The sequence below is a fragment of the Gorilla gorilla genome, chromosome X, assembly GCF_029281585.2.
Source record: "Gorilla gorilla gorilla isolate KB3781 chromosome X, NHGRI_mGorGor1-v2.1_pri, whole genome shotgun sequence".
NCBI classification, from domain to species: domain Eukaryota; kingdom Metazoa; phylum Chordata; class Mammalia; order Primates; family Hominidae; genus Gorilla; species Gorilla gorilla.
This window is the reverse complement of record NC_073247.2, coordinates 161,541,654-161,562,304: the sequence shown is the minus strand read 5'-3', so window position 1 is coordinate 161,562,304 and position 20,651 is coordinate 161,541,654. Positions and strand designations below refer to the sequence as shown.

The following is a 20,651-nucleotide window of genomic DNA, read 5'->3' as shown; positions in this document are numbered from 1 at the left end:
AGAGGGTACATGAAGGGGACCAGATGAAGGGTGTTGTAACTCAGGAAAGTGTTGGAGCCAGACAGAAATGCTGGCTAGGAGTGTACTTGTCCCATGTGCTGAAGGAGAGAATCCAATATGTGGATGAGCACTTGTAGGCTTTCCCATAACGTGTTTCATAGTAGGTGCTCAACAGAAAGCACCCAACAGTCAGCTCCCAGGGGAACCACCATGCCCCTAATGCTGTTTGATTCTCGTTGTCACCTTCTTTTGGCCTGCTTTTAGTACCTTGGCCTCAGGGTCCTTCTTTTTGTCACCTGAGAGACATGATGCAGTGCTGAGAAATGAACTACTTACTATTCAGGAGGTGGGCCTCAGGCTGGCAGGAATGGGAAGAGCATGGGCTCCAGAGGAATCACACTAGAGATCTGGTTCCAGCCCTATTACTAGCCATGTGATCCTGGGAAATGCCCAAGCCCTGTGAGCCTTGGGTTCTTCATCTGTGAAGCAGGTGTGATAAGCCCTGTTCAACAGCACTGTTGGAGTGTATGCAATGTAAATGATGCACCTGGCTCAGGGCCTGGTGTAATTTAGAAGTTTAAAGAATGGCAGATGACTATATTTCTACTATTTGACCCCAGGCCCTAGCACTCTGAGATTTTGTTCTTGTTGATTTCTCCAGGACTTATCAGAAAATATGCAGCTTATTAGGACCTGGAAGAATTACTTAGCCAAAAAAAGAAGTTTTGTCAATGAATTTCAGTAAGTTTACCCACTCAGAGGGTATACTTCAAAATTTCAGTGTGCAGGGGTCTTCCTCAACTGGAATGCAACTCAGAGCTCCTAGAATATGAGTCAAGAATAAACTCCTTCCCTCTCAGCTTCTTTTCCATCTAAACCACTATTTTCATTCATTATATCACCACCCCAAACCTTTTCCCTTGTTTTAACTGGCCAAATTGCACTTCAGATAAGCTAATCAGAATGCCTTTTTAATACAGTCAGCTCTGGCTCTCACAACCAGGAAAAAAGCACCTGGCCAGTGGCATCTGGGCCTCACATCCCAGCAGATTCATGCTTATCTCTCAGGAAACCCATGTGTATGATGGGTATCCATCACCAACTTCGTGTGCTGTGTTCAACCGCACTGAGACAAGAGTGCAGGACACCTCCCATTCCTGCCCCAGGAGGAGATGCCTCTCTGTTTCATCCGCCATCCAAAAGGAACTGCTGAGCAGGTTTCCCTTCCAAGCTTTTCTCTCGTCCTCTGAGAATCTGGCTCTGACCCCACCCCGCTTCATTAGAATCAGCTCTCCCAAAAGGTTCTGCAGTTTCCCAAAGCCCAAAAGGCCTTGGTTCAGGGCATGTACACTCCACCCCTTCCTGTTGCTCCACACATTCATCCCTCTCTTATTTTTCCTTTAGATCTTAGAGGATACCTGGCCACCTTAGTTATGTGACTGCAGATACTAGACTCTACCACCCTAAGGTCAGGGGTGGGCCTGGCTTACCGTAGCATCTCCAATACTAACCCAGGGCCTTCCAAATAGAGGAAGCTCAATGAATATTTTGGGAAAAAATGAGCCAGTGAGCAGGGGGACTTATTTATTCATATTTAATTCAATTTCATTCTCAAAGAAGCCAAGCAAATCCAGGTACATAGGGTACACTAAGAGGTACAGGTAAGGCAAGAATTAACTATTGTTTAATTTCTTTATGTCTTTATCTCATGTATTTTACTATGTTGTTTCACATTTCTAAAAAAACCTTAATCCTCTGCTCTTGTAGTGTCTGAATTCAAGAAATAACATGGGTTTCCCAGTATAAATGAAAAGCAAGACTCTTACTCCTAAACTGTATAAAAAGCAGTAAGTCTGTCTACTGTCATACATAAAATGAATGTTGAAGTTAATTACACCATCCATTAGAAGGAACATTGGAACAATTCCAAAAGAAAACAAAGATAAACCTCCAAATCGCCCAATAGAACAGGAACTGAGAGATGGTCCACACTGTGTTCCCTCACACCCAACATGCTCCCCACTACTGAGAACGGTGACTGCTCTCTTCAAACACAGAGTGAAGAATGGGCCTCATGTAACAGGACAGGGAAAGTGGTGGATGTGGCCCTGGAACGTGCACTGGCCCAGGCCCTCCCACAACCTGCCCCACTGGCCCTAGCTGCAACTCCTGCTCAAACTCCTTTCTCCTCTCCCAAAGCCTCTTCATGCAGGGATGGGTAGGAAATGCGAACTCTTGCATTGACCCTGATCACATGCTCCAGGACTTTCACATAGCTGGTTTCAGCAAGGGCCCTTGGACCCCACAGGAACTCGTAGCGCACAGGATCACTGCCGGGCGCCTGGCGGTACTCCAGGTAGTTCTCCTGCACCCACTCTTGGGTGAGCAGCTTCCTGAGCTTCCAATAGACACTGTGCTCCCTCCCATCATACAGCCCCATCACACTCAACGCTTCCCAGATTGCCTCCTCCGGGGCGCGGCTGCCCTCCATTAAGATCATGCCCAGGACGATTATCAGGAGGCCGGTCTTGGGCGTACTCTGATCATCACCCAGCAGGCCATCATAGGAGAGGCCCAGGCAGGTGACAAGGATGTAGGAGTGGCCAGCAGGGTCCACTTCCTTCACATCAATGCCAAAGATCACCTGCATGCACTCAGAGGCTTTGCTGAAGATATCAGGAAAGTGGTTCTTGTAATTTTTGATGACACTCTCAAGCATTTCTGCCTTTGTGACCGGCTCCTTAATTTGATATTTGCGGAGCAGGAAACGAACTAACTCAGCCACTTTCTCATCAAGTGCTTCCCGGAACAGGGACTCCAGGTGAGCTGGGTCCGGGGAGGTGCTTGGCCCCTCCTCTTCATTGCTGCTGGAACCCTCATCGGATTGGCTCCATAGAGTGCTGTCGGTGACAGTCAGGGAAGAGGAGGCACCCTCAGGACTCTGGGGAGGACTTGGTGACCCAGAATCAGTCACCTCCTCAAGGGTTCCCATGATCAGAGTAGAGGAGGAGGATGCAGCCTTCTGCTCCTCAGCTGTGGGAATCTGCACATCCATAAGCCCTGGTGCCTCTCCTTGGGCCTGAAGGCCTTCCTCAGCCTTGTAGCGCTGACTCTTCTGCCCAAGAAGCATGATGACTCAGGTCAGGGCAGCAGGAGAGTGTGGGCCGGAGCTGGGCAATTGAGACCCACAGGCCTGGGGAGAGAGGAAGCGTGTGAGAGGCCTCAGCTGGGTACTACACCCTGGATGCCCTAACAAAGGTCTACTTACAGGTCGTCTTCAGTGCTTCTCTGGGGCCTCCTGACCTCCTGTTCTCTGCGAACCTGAAGGAGAAATTGAGAGGGCATCTCAGGGTGCAGCCTCCTGGCAAAGGCCAAGGCTCCAGGACTGACAAAAGGGCTGGTAGGACCAGGAACTGTGGGGTTCCTGCTGTTCTGATGCCAGAGGGGCCTCTGGTATACATACAGGGGAAACACCACCTCAGCTTGACTGCTACTACTGCCTGGGCCTCTTATGCTCTGTGATTGAAGATACTGCCTCAGACCAAGACCTCACAGCCTGGTTCCTGGAGCTCCTAGAAGATAAATCGAGGGGAACTCAGGCTGCAGACTGCAAGCACAGCCCCAGCACCCCAGTGCTGTCAGGAGGGTGAGCCTGACTCTGTGAGCTCCCCACTATTTTGTGTGGATGGTCCTTTCTGTGCTCATTCAGGGCCCTCATCTTTCTCCTGGCAGGGCCTGGATCTGGCCCTTTTGCTGGCCTGAGAAACTTTCAGATCAAGAGTTCACATCCCTGATATGGAAGATAAGGACATGAAGGGACCCACATCTGGCCCCACATGCCCAAGGCCTCCTGGAAAAAAAGCAATAGCTACACAAAATACAATGGGGCCCACGTGTCCTGTCCTAGGGTGAGAAAAAAGCAATAGCTACACAAAATACATTGGGGCCCATGTGTCCTGGGCTGACCTGAGGCCACTTCCTTAATCCAAGGACCTATCTCCAGGAGACACTGGAAGAGCAAATGAGGGGATTCCATCCACCCACCTTTCCCTGCACTTCCCATGGCTGACAGAAGGTGCAGGGTGGGGTTCGGTCCTGTGTGTTTGGTGAGTGGTGTCCTCTGAGTCCCTGACTCCTGGCAGGGCCTTGGACCCCCACTCTGCTGACCTGAATGCAGTGCCCTCAGACCAAGGCCTTCTTCTCCCTGAGACCAGTGAGTCTGGTATAACACAGGGGCCTCAGCTGATAGTCCTGCTCATGCTCTCAAGGGTGACAAAAGAGGCCGGGCAGATTTCTGTTGGACCCCCATCTGTTTTTTGCCTGCTAGGAGAACCATCGAGGGTACCCTCAATCTTCCCTCAGTGTTGTCACCTAGACTCTTGGTAGATTCTTGGACCACTGAGTCTGTTGCCCACATGGGGGTCCCTGTTTTGTCCTGAGTTGCCCTCTGAGAACAAGGTCCTCACTTCCCTGAGATCTCAAGAGAGAAATGAGGAGCCACATCTGATGACCACTCGGTGGGGTGTCCAGGGGTGACACTAGGATCTGTCCCTACTTGTTCTTGAGTGGTGGGTTCTAAGGTCTTCAGGGGGTTATTCATCTTTCTCCTGATGGAGCCTGCCGTTCCTCAACCCACAACACCCTGATATGAGCAGACATCTCCCCTTACCACCAAGACCTTATCTTCCTGTGTTTCCCCAACTTCCTGCCCACAGTACAGATGAGATCGCCACTTAGGGCCACCCTTGATCGGGTTCCCCCAGAGATAATAACCAAAGTTAGCCAGACTTTGTGGGGTCCCTTCTTTCCAGGCCAGGAGTACCCCCAGTCATCACAAAATGAGCACATCTTGGGTCCTGCAGATCCTGTGACCCCGTCCCTCTGTTGAACAGGTGTGGCTCCCTCTGCTGAGCTGAGGACGCCCTTCAGACCGAGGTTGCTACCTCCCTGAGACCCAGGAGGCAGATGTAAGGAGGCACTACATGGACAACCCTGCATGGGATTCCCACGGCTGACAGAAGTGGTAGGTTTCATGGGGTCTTTCTCTGTCTGGGTGTCATCCAGGTATTCATATTTACTCCACGACAAGGCATGGCCCTTTCCTTCCTGCTGAACCGTGGATGTGTCTTGCATGCCAAGGCCACCATCTCCTTGAGGCCCCCTACCAGAAAGTGGGGGGGCCACTTCCCTTCCCCACTGTCCTGCCTTGGGTGCCGAGACCTGAGAGCGGGAGCAGGTTTCCTAGGTCCATGATGGGAGGTCTGCTGAGTCCTCCTTAAGGGCTCTGGGGCACCTCTCTCCAGTGATCTGAGACTCCACTCCTCAGACCACAGCCCTCTCCTTTCTGACACCCTGAAAATGCAGCAAGGATGTGCCACATGCAGCCACAGATCCTGGGACCTCCCAAGGCTGAGATCTCCACTGATCTGGAGTCCAAGGACCCCTGAGTCCTCCCTCTTCTTCTCCTTGACTCCTGGCAGGGCTGTTCACCACCCCCCTGCTGACTTGAGTTTCAGTCCCTCGGATTCCTGAGGCCAAATGTGGAGGCCCCTCAGTCTCAGACAGGTAGGGTGGGCCCCCTGTCCTGGGGTCCTGGGTCCCCTCGGGCCTCCCTCATCTCCCAGCATAGCCTGGGCCCTCCCTCTGCTCCTCTGAGTCCGTGCTCATGAAGCCCCTTTGCTGCATCAGCCCCGGATGCGGACGTCAGAATCAGCGAGCCCGGCCGCCATGCCCGGCCGCCATGCCCGGCCGCCATGCCCGGCCGCCATGCCCGGCCGCCATGCCCGGCCGCCATGCCCGGCCGCCATGCCCGGCCGCCATGCCTAGGGCTTCCCAGGGCTGACAGTAGGGGCAGAGATGTGCTCTGTGGAGCCTCAGCCCTCCCTCAGGGTCCTGCCCTTGATGCCTGGCAGAACCTGGGCCCTGCCCTCTGCTAACCAGCCCTGCTCTGGTCACACCAAGCTCTCACTCCAGATTCCCCTGGGGCTTAAGCGCAGGGCTGGCGAGGGGTGGCCCAGCCAGACAAGTCTGCCCCCTGGTGGTCCAGGGCTGGCAGCAGGGGTGGCGCTAGATTATTTCGGGTCCTATATGAGGGGTGGGGGCCTCCTCAGTCCTCCCTCAGGGTCTCACCTTGCCTCCTCACAGACCCTGAGCCCGCTTCCCTCAGCCGATCTCAAGCCGACCCCTCAGAACCAGGCCCTCGCTTCTCTCTGATCCCCGCGGCCACGTCAGTGGCGTCACATCCGTCCACCTAGGGCTCACCTGGATGGACAACAGGGGCGGAACCGGATTCTAGTGGGGCGGGGGATGAGGGTGGAGCGGTTCAATCATCCCTCAAAGTTCTCACCTTGAGATCTGGCAGAGCCTGGAGCTCCGTACTCTGCTGATGGTGTCTGCTTCCGTCAGACCAAGGTTCTGATTCCGAGTCCCCTGAGGTGGCAGTGGGGGGAAGGGTGTGGTGGGGGGACAAGGCTGCTGGGGTCTTTCAGGGCTGACATGAGGGTCTGAGCTGAATTATGTGGCCCCCCTATGTGGTGTGGGTGGACCCTCAGTCCTCACTCAGGAGGGTCCTCTTCTTGACTCTTGGCTCTTTTAGGAGATACTCTGTTTCTGTCACCTCTGAGCATTTGCACAGCTGCACCCCTTGCAGAGAATGGCTGCGGGTCCCAGGCCAGATTCTCCCTGTGGGGTTGCAGCACCTACGATTGTAGTGACCTCTGGGAGAAGAGGCACACCTTCCCACGGGGGCTCTTGCCCAGCTAGAAGAGGATTTTGAAAAAGTTTTGTACTAAATGATTTATTTTTACACTGAAGAAACTGAGTAGCTGCAATAAATTTGTGGAGGTCCTGAGTTTTGAAGTTACCTAACAATTCCTATTCCACTTTAGTGATTTTCATAATTTAATTCGCATTCATATAGTAAGAAACAAATTTTAAATCTATGCCAATTGTATATGTGCATTATATTTATGTTTATATGCATAAACATACATGTATGTATATGTTTATATTATGTATAATTATATGTATGTATGTGTATATATCTTTACATATATTTATACATATATGTATGTCGACTATACGTACTTATTTTATCAAACAATATCTACTCATACAATGTGTGATTCACTCATACTATTCTATTTCTAGTTCATTATATATATTTGATTAAAATAATAGTATTTTGGAAGGTAGTCCTAACCTACTCTTTGTTTCTAGTTGTTATTAGCAGAATTCTGGAGCCATAGTGTCTCAATCAATCCAATTCTCCTGGTGTCCTGATATTACCCCTGGGCTACTGGCCTCGTGTTTTGAGGTGCAGACTCGGATCCTACATTGATGTGGGGTGGTCCTTTAAAACTTTTCCTGCAACTCACCCTGTCATCTGCAGTGGCTGCAGACCTCCTCAACCTCCCTGCCTCTCCACCTGCCCAGAACACAAGTACCAGTTCAACACAGTTTTCGGTTTTCCCCAGGGTTTTCTCCGTTTTGTTGTTTAGACTTTGTTGCTGATATTGTTGTTTTATTTTTCTTTTTCCCTTCTATATTTTTACACAGTTGATTTTGGGAGTAGAGTACAGCAGCCTGGGCTTGATTGTCACTTTGGCAGCTACAGGTAGGCATTAACTGTTTATTTAATTTAAGTAAGATTTACACCTTTGCTGTATTCTATTCCTCATCAGTGAACATCATATACTACTCCATTTATTTGGGAATTTTTTCTCTGAATCTGTCAGCAAACTTGTACAGTTGCTTCTGTAAATGTCTTGCATATTTTGGTTAGGCTTCTTCTTCTTTATATTTTGGATTTAAATGCTGTTGGGGATGGTATATTTTTCATTTTATGTTCTAAGTTGCTCATCTGTGACAAGTCTCTTGTATTTGCTGCAGTGGTCTTTGTATGCTGTCTTCTGAAGTCTCTTATTCATTTGAACATTCCATGTGTCTCTTCCTTTGAATTTTCTTGATGGTCATATTGTGAAAAATATGATCTATTTCTTTTCAATCTTCATACCTCTTTTTCATCTTGATATCCATAGCTCTCTTTTTCATTTCAACATTCACTGCAGCTGTGAACGGTAGCAGTGAAAGCATACATCAATGACTTGCTCCTGACGAGAATGGGAATGCTTCTAACATTTCACATTCAAGTATGTTTCCTGTCAGTTTTAGAAAATTAAAGTGCCTTTTAATCTTCATTTGCTAAAAATGTTAATTTGAAAATATCATAAACTTCATTTCAGAGGCTTTTTCTGTATTTTTATTCCTTGCATACGAACTGCTTGTTCATTAGTCCACTGTTGTGTTGAATATACAATTATCTATTTAGGACATTTGCTGCAATATGAGTGAACACTTGGCTCATATGTTCTTTTTATAAAGGCTGGATGTCTTTTTCTTTTTTTTCCCCCATTGCAGGAGAAGGAGCCTTGGAGAATTCGTTGAATAATTGCCCGTATTTTGGGATTATTTGGAAGAGTTAATATGGTGATTCGTTTTCCCTGACCACTTGGTGGAACTGACCCACAAAACTGCCTGCCTTAGAACGGTAGAGGGTGGATTGAGCTTTAAATACATTTTCAGTTTGTGGACGTACCATTGGTTTTATCCATTCACCAACTGGAAAAAGTATTGATTGTCAATTTCAAATAAGCTGCTATATATGTTTTTGTGTACGTGATTTTGTGTGTATGAACCTGTTTCCAATTTTCCTTGATAAAACCTAGGAGTACAATTGCTGTGTGTAATGGTAAGTCTAAGTTTTGCTATATTAGAAATAGCCAAAGCCCCTTCTAGAGTGAATGTGTTCTTTTTCTTCTCTACCAGCAATGAAAGAGAATGCCACATCTTTTGTACAATTTGGTATTTTCAGGTTGTTGCATTGTATCAATTGTAACAGGTGGGTAGAAGAATGTTACTGCTGTTTACATTTGTATTTTTATTGAATAATTATGGTAATCATCTTTTCATATGCTTTTTTTGTGATCTGTGTATCTTCATTGGTGAAGTCTCGAAATCATTTACTATTTTATTGGACTCTTCATTTTTATGTGGTTGCATGTTATAAGGTGTTTATTCATTCAGTATATGAATCCTTTATCCGACACGGGGTTTACAAGTATTTTCTCCCCATTTTTGGCTTTTTTCCCCATTCCTTTAAGTGTTTTTTTTTTTTTTAGTAAACATTTTAGAGTAATTTTAAATTTACAGAAAAGTTGCGAAGACAGTTAAGAGGGTTTTCCTATACATCATGTCCAGTTTCTCCTATTATTAACATCATGCAATAATATGATACATTCTTCATAATTCATAAATCAATATTCACCTGCACATTCCTGTCATTGTTTGAGGATCCCATCTAGGATACCATGCTACTTTAGTCATCATGTCTCCTTAGAATCCTCTAAGCTGTGATAGTTTCTCAGACTATTCTTGTTTTTGATGACTTTAACAGTTTTGGGGAGTATCGATCAGGCTATTTGTGGAATTACCCTCGTTTGGTATTTGTCTGAGTTTTTTTCATATATAGACTTGAGTAATGGCTTTGGGGTAGGAGACCAGAGAGGCGAAATGCCATTCTCATTACACGATATTTTAGCAACATGACTCATCGCTGTTGATGTTGACTGATGAACTGGCTGAGGTAGTGTTGTCATGATTTCCCTCTGCAAGGTTTTTACATTCCCCCCTTTCTGTATTGTGCTTTATAAAAGAAAGTCACTAAGGGCAGCCATTGGGTAGTAGGGAAGTATGGTCCACCTTCTTGGGAAGGGGTAGTATTGACATGAATGATTTGGGATTCTTCTCAATGGGAGATTTGTTTATTCTCCCCCATTATTTGTATTTATTTAACCTTCAATTTATCTCGGCTGAACTCATGGTAATTTATTATATGTTTGGGGTTATAATTCAACACCACTTTTATTTTGCTGCTCAAATTGTTCCATCTTTGTCCATTGGAAGCTCTTTCAGTTGGCTCTGATGTCCCTTTCACGTAACTGAGCCATTACATTTGTTTGTAGCTCTGTCTTACTTTATGGTATGACAAGATGATGCAGGCTCATTTTTATATTTCCTGTTCCAGTCATAGAAGAGTCAATTTTCCATGGTTTCTGCTTCCTTTTGTGGGAGAAGAGTATTGGAATGTGAGAGGTGGGTGCTTGGCATGCTCATTGTTCCTGAGGATTTGTTATTCCTAGCCACTTCAATTCTCAGAGTAAGGATATATATTTTGGTATATTAACCTGTGTATATATACATATCTATAATCAGAATTCTTAAACCCAGTCCCTGTGGGAAATAGCTTTAGAAGCCAGACAATACTGCTTCAGTACAGTTTCTTTTAACTTCAGTCCCAGAGACTAACTTCCACAGGTACTTAGGCCAGCACCATATCCCCAGATACTCATTAGAGGTTGTTTCATAGATTTGTAACACAGTTATATTGTTTTGTCATATTCTATACTCCATCTTGGCATTCCTCGACCTCCTAATTTTTTCAATTTTGCATACATTGCGGTTTACTCTTTGTGCTTTAAGGTTTTATGCTTTTTGACAAATGCATAATATATTCCATTTTTTGACAGCATGTCATCAACCATGACATGACAAAATCAATCATTACAGTAGCCTAGAGAATAGTTTCACCTGTCTAATAAATTCCTTCTGCTTATCCTAGTCATACCTTTTCCCCACCCCTGATCCCTGGCCACAACAGGTATTTTTACTGTCGTTATAGTCTTGTCTTTCCAGAACGTCAAATAAATTGCATCATATACTATGTAGCCTTTTCGGACTGGCTTCTTTTACTTAGAATTAAGCATTTAAGATTTATTCATGTTTTTGTGCGCCTTGATAAGTAAATATTTTGGTTGATGAATAGTGTTCTGTTGTTGTTGGACCACAGTTTGTTTATTCATCTGTCTCTTGAAGAACATCTTCGTTGTTTCCAGTTTTGGCCAATTATTAAATAAGCTGCCACACCCATTCATATGCAGGGTTTTTTTGTGGGCATAAATTTGCAAATTAGTTCAATGTATACCTAGGAGTGTCAAGAATTTGTTCAGCTTTGTAAAAAAATCAACTGACAAACCATCTTTGAAAGTGGCTGTACTACTTTGCATTCCCAACAGCAACAAATGAGAGTTCCTTGTTGCCAGGAATTGGTATTGTCAGTATTTGGATTTTGGACATTCTAATAAGTGTGTATCTTTGTTATTTAATTCATAATTCTCTAATAAAGAATGACATTGACTATGTTGTCTTATGCTTTTTTTTTATGTGTACATGTTTTTTGTTAATTTGTCTGTTCAGAGCTTTTGCACATCTATTAATAGAGGTTTCTTAAGTTTGTTTTCTTAGTTACTTTTAAGCATTTTCTGTATATTCTGAATAGTTCTCATTGTTTAGTTTTATACTTTCTCTGTAGTTTTTGGATACAAGTCCTCTATGAGATGTATGTTTTGCAAATATTTTCTTAAAGTCTGTAGCTTATCTTTCCTTTTTCTTACCAGTGTCTTTTACAGAGCAGTAGTTTTGTTTTTAATTTTTAGAATGTCCACCTTTTCGATTTTGTCTTCTATGTGCATGCTTTTGATGTTGTATGTAAAAACCCATCACCAATATCAAGGCCATGTAGATCTCCATTTATGTTTTCCTCCAGAAATTCTATAATTTTACATTTTATATTTGAGTCTGTGAAGTATTTTAAGATAATTGTTTGTGAAAGTTGTAAGGCTCTTTCTAGGTTCATTTCTTTGCATATTGATATGCATTTGTTCAGGTACCTTTTGTTGGAAAGACTGTCATTTCTCCATAGAATTGAATTTGCACCTTTGTCAAAAATCAGTAGACTGTATTTGCGTGGGTCTTTTTCTGGGCTCTATTTAGTTCCATTGATGTGTATCTGTTCTTTTGCCAATAGCATACTTTCTTGATTACTGTAGGTTGACAGTATATCAAAGCTAACATCAACCATGAGAAACCATTCATATGTCTAGTGATTTCCTTTTATATGATGTAATGAGAATGACATTTTACCTCTGATATGTTCTCCTAAATGTCCCTATCTCTATTCTTTTTTTTTTTTTAATTTTTATTTTCAGTTCAAGGGTACATGTGCAGGTTTGTTACATAGGTAAACTGGTGTCATGGGGGTTTGTTGTACAGATTATTTCATCACCCACGTATTAAGCCTAGTGCCCATTAGTTATTTTTCCTGATCCTCTTCCTCCTCCCACCCTCCACCATCTGAGAAGCGCCAGTGTGTGTTGTTCTCCTCTATGTGCCCATGTGTTCTCATCATTTAGCTCCCACTTATAAGTGAGAACATGTGGTATTTGGTTTTCTGTTCCTTTGTGAGTTTGCTAAAGATAATGGCCGCCAGCTCCATCCATGTTCCTGCAAAGGACAGGATCTCATTATTTTTTATGGCTGCATAGTATTCCATAGTGTATATGTATAACATTATCTTTATTCAGTCCATCATTGATGGGCATTTAGGTTGATTTCATGTCTTTGCTATTGTCCATGATGCTGCAATGAACATACATGTCCTTGTGTCTTTATAATAGAATGAGTTATATTCCTTTGGGTATATACCAATAATTTGATTGCTGGGTCAAAATGTATTTCTGTTTTTAGGTCTTTGAGGACCTGCCATACTATCTTCCACAATGGTTGAACTAATTTACACTCCCATCAACAGTTTATAAGCATTCCTTTTTCTTTGTAACCTCCTCAGCATCTGTTATTTTTTGATTTTTTAGTAATAGCCTTTCTGACTGCTGTGAGATGGTATCTCATTGTGGTTTTGATTTGCATTTCTCTAATGATCAGTGATGTTGAGCTTTTTTTTCATATGCTTGTTGGCCGCATATATGTTTTCTGTCTTCTTCTGAAAAGTATCTGTTCATGTCCTTTGCCCACTTTTTGACGGGGTTGTTTATTTTCTTCTTGCAAATTTGTTTAAGTTCCTTATAGACGCTGGATATTAGATCTTTGTAAGATGCATAGTTTGCAAAAATTTCCTCCCATTTTGCAGGTTTTCTGTTCACTTTGTTGATAGTTTCCTTTGCTGTGCAGAAGCGTTTTAGCTTAATTAGATCCCATTTGTCAATTTTTGCTTTCGTTGCAATTGCTTTCAGCATGTTTGTCATGAAATCTTTGCCCATTGCTATGTCCTGAATGGTATTGTTTAGGTTATTTTCCAGGGTTTTCATAGTTTGTAGTTTTACATTTAAGTCTTTGATCAATCTTGAGTTAATTTTTGTATATGGTATAAGGAAAGGGTTCAGGTTTTTTATTTATTTATTTTTTTTTGAGACGGAGTCTCACTTTGTCACCCAGGCTGGAGTGCAGTGGCGCAATCTCGGCTCACTGCAAGCTCCGCCTCCCAGGTTCACGCCATTCTCCTGCCTCAGCCTCCTGAGTAGCTGGGACTACAGGCACCCGCCACCACGCCCGGCTAAGTTTTTGTATTTTTGGTAGAGACGGGGTTTCACCATGTTAGCCAGGATGGTCTCAATCTCCTGACCTCATGATCCTCCCGCCTTCGCCTCCCAAAGTGCTGGGATTACAGGCATGAGCCACCGCACCTGGCCAGGGTCCAGTTTTAATCTTCTGCATATAGCTAGCCAATTATCCCAGCACCATTTGTTGAATAGGGAATTTTTTCCCCATATCTTGTTTTTGTCAGGTTTGTTGAAGATCAGATAGTTGTAGGTGTGTGGCCTTATTTCTGGGTTCTCAATTCTGTTCCATTCATCTATGTGTCTGTTTTTGTACCAGTACCATACTATTTTGATTATTATAGACCTGTAGTATAGTTTGAAGTTGGGTAGTGTGAAGCCACCAGCTTTGTTGTTTTTGCTTAGGATTGCCTTGGCTATTTGGGCTCTTTTTTGGTTTTACATAAATTTTAAAATAGTTTTTTTTCTAGTTGTGTGAAGAATCTCAATGGTAGTTCAATAGGAATAGCATTGAATCTACAAATTGATTTGAGAAGTATGTCCACTTTTATGACATTGATTCTTCCTATCCATGAGCATAGGATGTTTTTCCATTTGTTTGTGTCATCTTTGATTTTTTTGAGCAATGTTTTGTAGTTCTCATTGTAGAGATCTTTCACCTGCCTGGCTAACTGTATTCCTAGGTATTTTATTCTTTTTGTGGCAATTGTGAATGAGAGTTCATTCCTGATTTGGCTCTTGGCTTGACTGTTGTTGGTGTGTAGGAATGTTACTGATTTTTGAACATTGATTTTGTATCCTGAGACTTTTCTGAAGTTATCAGCTTAAGAAGCTTTTGGGCTTAGACTATGGGGTTTTCTAGATATAGGCCATGTCATCTGCAAACAGGGATAGTTTAACTGACTGCCTCTCTTCTTATTTTGATGCCCTTTATTTCTTTCTCTTGACTGATTGTCATGTCCAGGACTTCCAGTCTTATGTTGAATGGGAGTGCTGAGAGAGTGCATCCTTCTCTTGCGCCGGTTTTCAAGGGAAATGCTTCAAGCTTTTGCCCATTTAGTATGATGTTGGCTGTGAGTTGTCATAGATGAGTCTTATTATTTTGAGGTATGTTCCTTCAATACCTATTTTATTGAGAGTTTTTAACATGAAGGGGTGTAGAATTATATTGAAAGCCTTTTCTGAATCTATGAAATAATCGTGTGATTTTGTCTTTAGTTCCGTTTATGTGATGAATTACATTTATTGATTTGTATATATTGAACCAACTTGTATCCAGGGATGAAACCTACTTGATCGTGGTGGATAAGCTTTTTGATGTGCTGCTGGATTTAGTTTGCCAGTATTTTGTTGAGGAGTTTTGCATCACTCTTCATCAAGAATCAGGGTTCTTGCACTGATTCTTATTATCCTTATTATCTTTGTGGGCTTATGTACCTTCAGTCTTTGAGGTTTCTGACCTTTGGATGGATTTTTTCTTTTATCCCATTTGATGACCTTGAATGTTCGATTGTGGTGTAAGGTGAAGTGAGACTCCAGCCTGGGTGACAAAGTGAGACTCCATCTCAAAAAAAAAAAAAAAAAAAAAAAAAAAAAAAAAAAAAAAAGTCAGCTGGCTGGCTTTGTTTCCGGAAGATTTTAGGGGACCAACACTCAGCACTCAACACCTGGACTGTATGTTCTAATTCTGGGGGACTTGTATTGGGTCCCATCTTTGTTCTCTGGCTCCTCGAGGTTTGGAATCCACTGCCCTGTGCAGGCAGAGGTACAACAGCTGTGGTAGAGTGTTTGTGGGTGCCAGGGTGCCTACCTCCCTGCGTGTGTTCACCACAGTGGCGGAGGCAATGCAGCTGGATGGGGGATGGGGGCCCCCTGCTGGAGACTGTGTGTGTGGTCACACTGGAGGTGGTGGTGGCTCAGGGGTGGGGTGCTGGTGAGTGCAGGTCTAGGTGCCTTCTCTATGCCCCACAAGCAGGAGTGATCACTCATGGTGGGGAAGGATCTGCTGTCATATCCCCATTCTAATCAGGAGAAAAAGATAAGACAAATACCACTGGATGGATTTTGTGCTAAAGAGCTGACCAATATTCCTCAAAAGTGTTAAGATCATCAAAAACAGGGACAGTCTCAGGAATTTTTACAACTAAGACAAGACTAAGGAAGCATGACTAGCAATGGAAAGAATTAAACTTTTATTCTGCCCTTCCTGTGTATTTTAAGATTACTCTACAGGCACAGTTGAAGAGGGAGAGCTGTTCCTCACTGAAAAATTTAAGCCAAGCCTAGTGAAGGCTATGTTTAACAAAAGAAACAATATCTAGAACCCCAGTGACTGAACTGATGTAGGTTGAATGAAACACTTTGGTTAAAGGTCAGTGAGGCATCAGTCAAAGGAGGAACGAGACTGTCATCACCTGAACCCACGATCAGTGCTGATATGGTAAAGAGTGAAAAAACCAGAAATCATGTGCTTCATGCTGGGATGCTGTAGGAGACATGGCACCACTGATGAAGTCCTTTTATCAGAAAAGTGAGACCTGCCTCTAACCTTGACACAGAGGCTAACTTCCTATGATCAGAAACACTGGGAAAGAGCAACAAGTTAAATGACACAAGAAGGCAGCATACAGACAAATGAATGGTGGTGAGACATGCTGCAGGACCACAGGCCAGTCTGCTAAAACAAGCCAATAGAATGAAAAAGGACAATGGGATGAAGGCAGACATTGTGGGCAATAGGTCTGCTAGAGACTAAAAGAGACCCAAGAGTATGATCTAAAGCAGAACATCCGTATACCCTAAGCTCCAGAATGTCCCCTCTGAGGTATGTACTAGTGAAAAGGCCTACTTTCATTTGGCAAAAGATGTGTCTAAGCATGCCCTCAGTAGCATGCTAGAAACAGCCCCAGTGTTCATCACCCTAGCATGGGTAAATACATTGGAATATATACAAAGGAATACTATACAGCCATGAGCATGAAAAAACCATTGTTACTTCTACAACATGGATGAAGGTCACTAATCTATTTTTGATCAAATATAGCCAGACCCAAAGAGTATCAGCTCAATAATTCCATTTAAATAAAGATCAAAACAGGCAGTACTACTCTATCCACTAAAGTTAGGATAGTGGTTACCTTGGGAGACAGTGACTGGGAGGGGAATGAGGGGGATTCTCAGAGAATATGTTAATTTCTTGAGAGACGATGGGCCCTCCAGGGATATTCACATGTGAAAATTAAGCAAGTCTATGTTTGTGATCTGTGCACTTCGTCAGCAGGGAGAGGGAGAATTAGGAGACATGAATGAATACAGTGTGCGAATCTAGTGGGTTTGGATCCAAACAGACACAATCCCATAGGCCACAATTCCAAATGTTGAAACCCCAAAAGGTCAATCTTTCTAAAGTCTAAATTCCAAAATATCAAAATCCCTAAGCAGAAGATGAGAAAGGTTAGTAGAGAATGCTCATGTCAGTGTAACATAGAATTTCAATAAAGCAGTGCCATGAAGAAAACAAATGTGAATATATTCACTGAGGATACCCATGTCCTAAAAGAGAGAGAAAAAAAAAAGCAGCTATATGATGCGATGCATGACTTCAAAATATAGTAAATGATCGTGAAATCTGGCCAGTTCTTAACCACTATCTCCATGCAATTGCCCATAATTTATACCTGTGATGCACTTTTTCTTATGTCATTTTTTAAAGTTTTTGTTTCCTATTTCTTTTCTTTTTTTCACTATGTTAAATTGTCAGCATTATTTTTTACAATGTGTCATATTTCTTTCATCTTGGCATTGCTTCCAGTACTAGAGGCATAAATTGTGTAGAGACTTTTAAAGAGTCTAATTTGTTTTATGCATTTTTTCAAATTAGATTCCACAAAAGTACATTATCACAATGCTTTGTGTGTAAGCATTGTGATGCATGTATAATCTTGCTGAGTAAATGAAGAGATGTCTTTTTTTGTTCATGTGCATTTTTGAAAGATAAAATTTCTCGAGGTCTTGACTCTAGGTGAAGGTGTGTGCAGTGGTGATCCATAATGGTTTTTGATTGTAGTTGTAAAAGGCTTAGGTTGTTGGTCACAGTATTTCATATGACACCAAACTTATAAAATGAGTTTACAAAATTATCAACTATAGTAATATTTGTTGATACATTTGCTTGTGTGACCTATTTCTTTATGATTATGGTTTGTCCGCTTATAAGAGTTATACCTGTGTGACTGTCATTGGTGTAACTGTTTGTGCTTGCAAATATATGCATGTTATTGTTGTCTATTTCATTATATAAAGTGGCTTATGAAGTATTCTTTCATGTTTTTACATTTCTCAAATAAGCCTACATTTTTAAAGAGTAAATAAACATCTTCAATGATTTTTAAAATTATTTTTCCCAGAAGTGCATTTTTGGCATTTTGATATTTTGGGATTTCAGCATTTAGGGTTATGGTGATTGGCATTGCATCTTGTGGGATTATGGTGGACTCCTCACTGTAGGCATTGTATTCTGGCCTGCTGGCCCTAGTGTGTGGCCAATGGTCAGCCTGCCCAGTGGGGTTGGCCTACAGGTGACCTTTGGGCCACCCAGTCAGCTAGGAATGAAGGAGATGATTCAGGGCAGGTATATGGGAGTGTAGGGCCCACCCCTGAACAGGAGTGCAGCCTCTGGAGGGCGGAAGGGACCTGCACCATCCATGTACAAGTGGAAGCTTCTCCATCCTCACCCACTCTGTCCTAAACCCCAACTCTCCTCCAGGGCCCTTGTCTGTATTTTAGAAAAGGTGGTGTCCTAATGGAGATGGGGAGAAGACAGGTGGGCCAGGTCCAGTGACAGTCTCTCACTGGCTTCCTTGCAGGCCTCAGCCATGTGGCATGGGGCATCTGGCACTGGGTAACTGTTGATTACAGCAACCCTTCCCTGGTCATGGGGTAGACAGCTGAGGCCAGGGTGAGGGCAGAGCCCTGTTAAATGCAACTGTTGCTGGTTATAAGCTGAGCCAATCACGTACCTTCTCTGCCTCAATTCTTCATCTGTAAAGTGGGAACATAATAGCACAAGTTCAGAGAATTGGTGTGAGTTTTTACCTGATGTCACCCACCTGCATGTAAAATGACTGGCCCAAATGATGTGGTCAGTAAGAAGTAGCTTTTGTTACAGTATGTCTAAAATATGCCTTCCCTCATATTTTAACATTTCTAAACCTGTATATGTCTTCAGATCCACTTGTACACTGATTAATGCATTTATTTTCATTTCCTTCTGAAAATCTGTTATGATGGATGGTTCATCTCGCATCTCGGAACTGTGAAGACATGGTATAACTTGTTCCAGCTCTGGCTGTGGTAACAGTCAGGGCTACTGGACCAGGGCCTGGATTACTACATGAGTCTGTGGGACTTGGCCCTGGGAAGGTTTCCAACACATCTTCCAGGACCACACTCCCTGCACCCAACCCCAGACCTCAAAGTTTTGCAAGGGACAGTCCTCCAGCTGGAAACCCCGAATGCCCACACTGTGCCTGTCCCTGGACTCCCAGGTTCATGTTTCTAGAGAATGCTGGAGCCACATTCCAAATTCTTCCTGCCATAGCTTGGATTTGCAAGGAGCCTTCCACATAGGTATGTAAAAACCATTTTTGCTCACACAATTGTTTTCAAGGTTTGACTCAGCCTAGAGTTACCTACTTAGAAGCTGCAAGCCTCTCTTGAGCCCAAGATATTTACAATTTCCTTTTCTGAATTTCCTTCCAGAAAGCATCCAGAGGAGGAATTATGTCCCCAGGACACAATTATGTGCTAAACCATGGCTAGGAACTTGTTGATTGCATAGACATCAACCTTTCGTATGTCCAAGGCCTTGCCCTCTCAGCTTTGTCATCCACTGCACTTTTCTTTTTTGCACACTCAGGAATCTGCCACGCCACCTGCCCTTCACCCACCTTCTGTCAGCATTCAATGGGTGACAGGAAACTGCTGCACAAAGTGCTCTGGGGGTCTGTGTCATTTGCTATGTGCAACCCTCCCTTCAATGGATATTTGGAAGGAGCCCATCTCTCCGATGAGCCAGACTAGACCATGGAAGGGTTCAGACATGGCCCAGGTTCCATAGTGAAGAAGTAAGAGGACCAGAATAGGCTCACATAGTCAGACCCTCAGACTCACAACCTCTCTCAAGTAGAATGAGTGTTCTATTGAACAGAGGAGAGGAAGTTGTCTTTGTAGCCAGAAAAGTACTGAAGAGAGTGGAAACAGAAAACAAAAAGCAGGTTGGTCATTTCAAAGTTGCTTTCCATTTAGGACTAAAGTGGAAGAGACTTCCTGATTATGCTGACTCATGTTGATTGGAATTTTCTTTTTTTTAAATATATATATATTTTTTATTATACTTTAAGTTCTAGGGTACATGTGCACAACGTGCAGGTTTGTTACATATGTATACATGCGCGATGTTGGTGTGCTGCACCCATTAACTCGTCATTTACATTAGGTATATCTCCTAATGCTATCCCTCCCTGCTCCGCCCATCCTGCAACAACTGGATTAAGAAAATGTGGCACATATACACCAAGGAATACTATGCAGCCATAAAAAATGATGAGTTCATGTCCTTTGTAGGGACATGGATGAAGCTGGAAACCATCATTCTCAGCAAACTATCACAAGGACAAAAAACCAAACACCACGTGTTCTCACTCATAGGTGGGAATTGAACAATGAGAACACATGGACACAGGAAGGGGAACATCACACACCGGGATTGGAATTTTCTGAATTATTTTTAACTGGCCCATTTGAAAGTTCAATTTGATTTCATGACAATTAGCATGAATGACTCCATTCTGATTTGTTCTTCTGGGGCCTAGTACAGGAGGCTGGTCTGACACAATGGCCTCCCATTAACTTTGTTTCACAATCCCCCCATTTTGGCCAGGGTGAGAGTGTGGCCAAATCAGAGGGCATGAGTGCTACACTCAGTTACCATCAGTTTTGGATTTTTGGTGTTAACATGCCATTTGTATATTACAGTGTCCTTGTTGTCATGTGTTTCTTGGAGCTTTCATCATTCCAGCTGGAGAGAGGCCATTTAGCCTTCAGCAGATGGCTGCATGGAGATTTCTAAGCCTTTTCGAGAGGATGCAGTGAACTAGGGAGACCACTCTTATGACTGTCAGG

The 20,651-nt window shown here is 43.4% G+C and overlaps 1 protein-coding gene and 1 long non-coding RNA gene across 2 annotated transcripts in view; both read right to left on the bottom strand.

Moving 5' to 3' along the window:
• Window positions 1-1,580: 1,580 nt before the first annotated feature.
• Window positions 1,581-6,232, bottom strand: LOC129529929 (melanoma-associated antigen 8). The gene is made up of 3 exons (XM_055375991.2): window positions 6,130-6,232; window positions 3,269-3,321; window positions 1,581-3,193 (listed from the first exon to the last, which is right to left on the bottom strand). The coding sequence occupies exon 3, from the start codon at window positions 3,128-3,130 to the stop codon at window positions 2,174-2,176; it is 957 nt and encodes a 318-aa protein (XP_055231966.1). The 5' UTR covers window positions 3,131-3,193; window positions 3,269-3,321; window positions 6,130-6,232; the 3' UTR covers window positions 1,581-2,173.
• A 1,384-nt stretch (window positions 6,233-7,616) lies between these two features.
• Window positions 7,617-20,651, bottom strand: part of LOC129529930 (uncharacterized) — a 51,052-nt gene continuing 38,017 nt past the window's right edge. The window contains exon 3 of the long non-coding RNA XR_008675450.1: window positions 7,617-8,069. This is a non-coding gene — a long non-coding RNA (uncharacterized lncRNA). The remainder of the gene's footprint in view (window positions 8,070-20,651) is intronic.